This window comes from Podarcis gaigeae (assembly GCF_964106915.1).
Source record: "Podarcis gaigeae genome assembly, chromosome: 9".
NCBI classification, from domain to species: domain Eukaryota; kingdom Metazoa; phylum Chordata; class Lepidosauria; order Squamata; family Lacertidae; genus Podarcis; species Podarcis gaigeae.
Window position 1 is genome coordinate 77947487 of NC_139685.1, and position 6464 is coordinate 77953950.

The 6464-nt window shown below is 49.0% G+C and overlaps 1 protein-coding gene across 1 annotated transcript in view; it reads left to right on the forward strand.

The window, feature by feature from the left end:
• ADISSP (adipose secreted signaling protein) overlaps positions 1-4257 on the forward strand; it is a 66151-nt gene extending 61894 nt beyond the window's left edge. Inside the window, exons 6-7 of the mRNA XM_083757196.1 lie at positions 2078-2155; positions 3421-4257. Of these exons, the coding sequence (XP_083613322.1) occupies positions 2078-2155; positions 3421-3464 (122 nt within the window). The 3' untranslated portion in view covers positions 3465-4257. The remainder of the gene's footprint in view (positions 1-2077; positions 2156-3420) is intronic.
• The last annotated feature ends 2207 nt before the right edge of the window (positions 4258-6464 follow it).

Sequence of the window (6464 nt, forward strand, 5' to 3'; positions counted from 1 at the left end):
TCTCCGATTGCCTGGGGGAAACCCTGGAGAGGAGGGGACTTAGGCAGCTGTGGGGAACCAGGGACCTTCAGTCTCAGCAACTGCTTCATGGGGGCAGACCTGCCAGAGATGAGTTGCTGTGCTCATTAGGCCTGACTCTCCTGTGCAGATCCTTCTTTTGCTAAGAAAGAATCAGCTCCAAATGGCCTGGTGTGATTGAGCTCACTCCTTTCACAGTGCTTCTGAATCCCACTTGCTGGAAACCGCAGGAGGGGAGAGTTGCTCTTGTGTTCGAATCCTGCTTGCGGGTTTCCCATCTGGTTGGCCATTATGAGAAGAGGTTGCTGGACTAGGTGGGCCATTGGCCTGATCCAGCAACCAGCTCTTCTTATGTTCCTGGTTAAGTGTTCCCTTTCCCACAATCCATCCTGAGCTTTGCACATCCCTGGATGACCAACTTTTCTGGGACCCTTCAGCTGTGAATCCTGCATTGAAGGGGGTTGGACTGGATGACCCTTTGGGTCCCTGGCAGCTCTGCAGTTCTGTGATTCTGTGACTTTTTTGTGGTACAAAATCGTAGCAGTCTTGTGGTGCGAAAATTCAGCTCTTCGGCTGTGCACAGACAGTCCTGCTATCTGCTTGGACTACTTCAACGTGCTCTATGTGGGGCTCCCTTTGAAGGTGACCCGGAAACTACAACTAATCCAGAATGCGGCAGCTAGACTGGTGACTGGGAGCGGCCTCTGAGACCACATAACACCAGTCCTGAAAAACCTACATTGGCTCCCAGTATGTTTCCGAGCACAATTCAAAGTGTTGGTGCTGACCTTTAAAGCCCTAAACGGCCTCGGTCCAGTATACCTGAAGGAGCGTCTCCACCCCCATCGTTCTGCCCGAACACTGAGGTCCAGCTCCAGGGTTTCCTCAATGTGAGAAGCCAAGTTACAGGGAACCAGGCAGAGGGCCTTCTCGGTGGTGGCACCCGGCCTGTGGAACACCCTCCCACCAGATGTCAAAGAGTACAACAACTACCAGACTTTTAGAAGACATCTGAAGGCAGCCCTGTTTAGGGAAGCTTTTAATGTTTGACAAACCACTGAATTTTAATGCTTTGTTGGAAGCTGCCCAGAGTGGCTGGGGAAACCCAGCCAGATGGGCAGGGTATAAATAATAAATTCTATTCTATTCTATTCTATTCTATTCTATTCTATTCTATTCTGCTGTGATGTTGCACGGGATCCTTAGGCATCTTCTCGCAGCAAGTGTCAGTGGGTCAGCCCTGGCTCCCCCCCCCCCCATTTCAGCGCATAAATCTCCTGTTTAACTGCACCACACACCGGCCGGGTTCCCCTGGGCTATGCTACCTTTCGGCATCTGAGCCCATATATCCCCGAATTAATATCCTCCTCTGGCGCAGAGCCTCCACTGCTCAGGAAATTAAACTCGCTTGCTGTGTGTTGGAATATTTATCTCTCGGGTTAATGAGTGTTTGCTGGAGGCAGGGGGGGGGGGCGTCAGCGATAAGGACCCTGAACGCTGCTCTCCATCCCTTGACTGCAGGAGATCAAAGCAAAGATTGCAGAGGGTGAAATGAGTGTGGCACTGTTTTTAATAAGCGCAGGAAAGGAGCTGAAATAACAAAAGGGAAATGATAGAGTGGGTTTCATGATAGCTATAACTGCCCCCTCGAGGTGGGGGCATGAAGTTATTTCCCAGCTACCCAAAATAACATTTCTTTTACAAAAGGCATGATAGGTAGTTCTGCCTACCAACGATTTTTGAAGACTAATAATAATAATAATAATAATAATTTATTTATACCCCATCCATCTGGCTGGGCTTCCCCAGCTACTCTGGGCGGCTTCCAACAAAATCTTAAAATACCGCAATACATCAAACATTAAAAGCTTCCCTAAACCCTTCCCTGTGCGGCTTGGCTCGCTTGCGCGAGTCGCCTCAACAGTTTCCTCTCTGCTTTCTGGCTGCCGCTGCCTTGCATAACGAGACAGAATTAGGAGGTGGGTCCTGTCTCCCCTTAGTGCCCCCTGAGCAGTGTTTATTTCTTTCTCCAACGCCGCCTCTCTGCTTTGCCTTGCAGACCGCCACCACGGCACCCCCATGCTGCTGGAAGGGGTCAAGTGTATCGGGGCCGAAGTGGAGTACGACTCGGAGCAGAGTGAGTGGCACGGCTTCGACTAGGCCTGCACCCCCAACCCATCGCCTCCTCCTCCTCTTCTTCGAACCCCGCTCGTCCTTCGAAGGCTTTTCTATGTATAAATATTTTCCGGTTATAAAGAGCTTGAATCGAGAATGCCCACCCCAACCGTTCACTGGCTGCCTGACGCAGATCGTGCTTGTTTCGTGCCCGCCCCCATGGCGCTTGTCTTGTGGGTTTTTGGGGGTGCTGCGCTTAATCCCCCCCACCCTCCCGCGGTTTCGAAAAGGCGGTTCTGTGGCTTAAGGCGAGAGCCGTCTCTCCGGCCTTCAAACTGCGTCTGTGGATGTGTGGCTTTTTGTCCAAAAGACCGTGCGCACCCCAATTTTTGCAAGCGGGTGCACATGCGCGGGGGACCCCCAGAGACCAGTTGTGTGTTGATTTTCCTCCAGGTTTTAGCATCGTCTCGCTGCCTGCAAAAGTATTTCCCGCGGCCGTCCTTTCGCGAGCCTCGGTTTCCCAAGGGTTGCGCAGCGGCCGAGCGCATCAGCAGCCATCTCTAAACAGCCAGCAACTGGCTGCTCCCAAACAGCTGTTTTGGCTGGCTGCTCGGAGGAAGAGAAATCTGTGTTCCTTCAAGGCGTTCAGATAACTTAAGGTTTCACTGCCTTGCTGTAGATAGGTCAGGATTAGTTAGAGAGCCTTTGCCAAGATGGCGCCTTCCTGATGTTTTCGGACCGCAACTCCTGGCTGATGGGAATTCTAGTCCAAAATATCTGGAGAGCGCCTGCTTGGCGAGGCTGACTTAGGGCTGCATCAGTTGCTGGGGACCACTTTTACACAGCCCCCCTGCCTTTGGGTTGGGTGCTCTTATTTTCTTTCGCCTCCCCCTTCCCCGTCCTCAGGGCAAAGAAGCCTTCAAAGCGGTACTTTCCTGGGAAGGTTCCCCCAGGCAGATCAGCCTCTGGCAGAGCCAAACAAGGCAGCCCATTATTACGGTAAAGGTGGGGCAGCCCCCAAAGGAGGAAAAGGTTGCCCTGCAAGAGTGTGTCTCTCCCCCCACAAAAAAAACCCTCCTGTTTCTGCTTTGCTGTAGCCTGGGAAGGTTTGTTCCTTCCCAAGGCTTGAACCCTCCGTTGCTTTTCCAGAGATGCCCCAAGCGAATCTCTTTTTCTTGCAAGCCATATGGTGTCTTGAAACCCCCGCGTCACAGAAAACGTGTCTTTTGTTCTCTCTTCCTTCCTGCTGCGGTTTGTTTGCTTTTTAACGTCTTTTTCATGTTCAAGATTCCGAACCTCCGCTCCCGACACGATCTACCTGCAGTCATTAGGATGAGGTGGCGGCGTGGCTTAAGAGGCCAGGTTGAAGAGCTTTGACTTTTGGATTTCGCCCCCCAACCCCAAAGCGGTCCCCTGCAACTGGAAAAGTAGCTCTTCAGGGAGCTAGACTGCCACAGACTGATGTGCTAGATTTTTTACTTTCTTCTCCCTTCTCTTAAATTTTAAGTTTTCCACTTCCTGCAGCAGAACCTCCAGTTTTTGAAATAAAAAAATCTGCTCCGGCGGTAGGAGGGAGGCAGTCTGATGTGCTCCTGTCTCGGCAACCCCATAACTAGACCACTGCCCTCTCTGGAGCAGCAGGGAGGTGAGAGCGCAGGATGAGACCCAAGGCTCAGCCATTCTTCATGGCTGACACCTGTTTCATCTGTCTGAGGTGGGCACCCCTCCAGTGTTGCTCAACTCCCATTGTCCCTAACCATTGGGCCACGCTGTCTCAGGCTGCTGGGAGCTGAAGCCCATCAACATCTGGAGAACTGCAGATGTTCTGTTCACTTGTTGGAGCCTTGTCTTTAAACACGGCGCTTCCTCTCCTAGATGTGTTTTTTAACCATTCTCTTTTCTCTCTCACTTTTTTTTTCTTTTTTCAAAAAAGATTCATAGTACAAAGACCAGGAATGTGATATAGTTAAGAAAGAAACCAATGGGTTTTTTATGTGCCTATATACATATACATAAATATATATATATATATATATATTCAAATAAACTTGTGTGTTTTTTGGGTTTTTTAAAAGCAAAAAAATCTCTAAAGGAAAACAATAAACTTCAGTTGGAACAAAAAAACCCTCCTCTGCTGTCCTGTGTGGAATGACTGGGGACGTGGTTGGGGTTTTAAGTTTTCTCTTTTGCAAAGAGGTCTTTTGTCCTCTGCACCCGGCTACCTCCAGCTTGTGGCCTTCCAGGTGGACTACAACTCCCATCAGGCTGTGCTCCCATCAGTACTGCAAAGCGCCTGAAGGGGGCGCCCCATTGGCAAAGTCTGAATCTTGTGGGTGGGAAGCCAGGAGATGGTCTGCTGCCACCTACAGGCTGGAGCCCAGTCCAGCGTCTCTTCTGGAGCCTCGTCTAGGTCCCCAAACTGGGTGGCACTGCCCCCTGCAGGTGGGAGGGTGTGTGGTTTCCCCCTTGTTTTAATCATGCATTTTGCGCTTTATATTTTATTTTTATGTTGCGAGCCATCCTGAGATCTACAGATGAAGGGCAGCGTACACATTAAATAAATAAGGCGAGGGGACATGATTAGCAAACCTTGAAAAGCCGGTATGGCTGGGTCATCTATTACTACTGGAAATTTCTTTATACCTTGCCTTCTTCCCTGATGGGGCTCAAAGCGGCTTACAGATAAAAACCAAGAATTGCCAAAACATAGAAACAAACAAACGAACATTGCATAAACAGTTTATCCTTAGCAGAGTAATTAAAACTATACGCACAGCTAAGTTTGCTGAAATAAGCAAACTGGCTTCAACTGGGCTTTGAGTAAATGCTGCAATTAATGGTTGTGGTTTCAGATGTTTACTGTGCGCGATTATCTTCCTCGATGGGTTGTGCAAACTGCTATTTCGGACCATGCTTTACGTAGTGGAGGCCCTGGGGGTGCGTGGCCTCCAAAACTTTGGGGACCCCGGTCTGGTTTGTTCAGGGTCAGGCAGCAAGAAAGCAATTTTACCTGTTGTTATTCCCCACCTATCCAGCAGAATTCAGTTGACTGGCGGCGCTTCACTGCCCCCAGAATCACTCCTGTATATGTGAAATTGCTTTTCTGCAAATTCCTGGCCCCCCCAAACCAAACTCCCTCTGGATAATGGAGGCTCCCCAGTAATGGAAAGTCTTCCCCAGCCATCCTCTGCCTGCATCCTTTTAGCGCTCACCTGCTGGGGATCCTTTAACTACAGTTCCTTTTTAAATAATAATAATAATAATAATTGTTTATTTATTTATATGCCACTCATCTGACAAGGTTGCCCGTGCCACTCTGGGCAGCTTCTAACAAATTAAAACACCCAACTTTAATGCTGTTCCATGGCAGGTGAGTAAAGGTACAGGTTGAGCGGAGGAGTGCTGGGACACTAGTCCAGAACCCTTTTAAAAATAATTGCTTTAGTGCATTCCAGGTTCTCTCTCTCCTAGGACTGCAGGAGGAAGTGGGAGGGTGGTGGCAACAATTCCTGGAGAGTTAGACCCATGGAAAGCAGGACTGTTGCAATGCGGTTGGGCAACAAAGGGCGTGTGAGAAGCTCTCGGAGGCGGCCAGAGATGAGGGGAAAATGCATCTTTCAAAATGTGACGGAACCTTTTAATATATGTTCAAATAAAATTGGGAAAGGTCCAAGAGATTATACATCTTCTCATCGCTGAGATTAGAATTTTTTGTCATATTGATGCAAACCTTAAAGCTTCTACTAGGAGATAATGATCCTTTCACAATGTGCTGCAGACTGGAATCCAGAGGGGTAGCTTACTAGGCAGCCATTTGTCTAAAATTTACATTACAAAGCCCACAATAAGGTTTATTTCCTAAACCGTGAATCTTTTGAAGGAGGTGGCAGTGTCTGAAGAATGATCACAGGCAGCGATGTGGGTTTTCCAGGAAATTTGAATGGGCTCACTTAAGAGAAATCAGAAATGCCTTATAGTGATATAAAGGGGGGGGGGAATGAAATTGCCAGCTTGTCTAACACTTATTTGTAATTGACATTCACAGTTACTAATTAATCTGTGAAGCAGAACATTTTCCACAGAAAAAAGGGGATCCTTTGACTCCAGTTCCTGCATTGCAGGGGGTTGGACTAGATGACCCTTGGGTCCCTTCCAGTCTTCGAGTTCTGCAATTCAGGAAGCCAAGAGCTGATCTGCCTGCCAAGCATTCCTCCTGCCTGACAAGGAATTGTAGAGTTGGAAGGAAACCCCCCCCCCCCCCAAGGGGAATCACAGCTGAAGCCTCCATGCCCACTCGCATCTGGGCCCCACACACTCATCTCGCAAAAGAG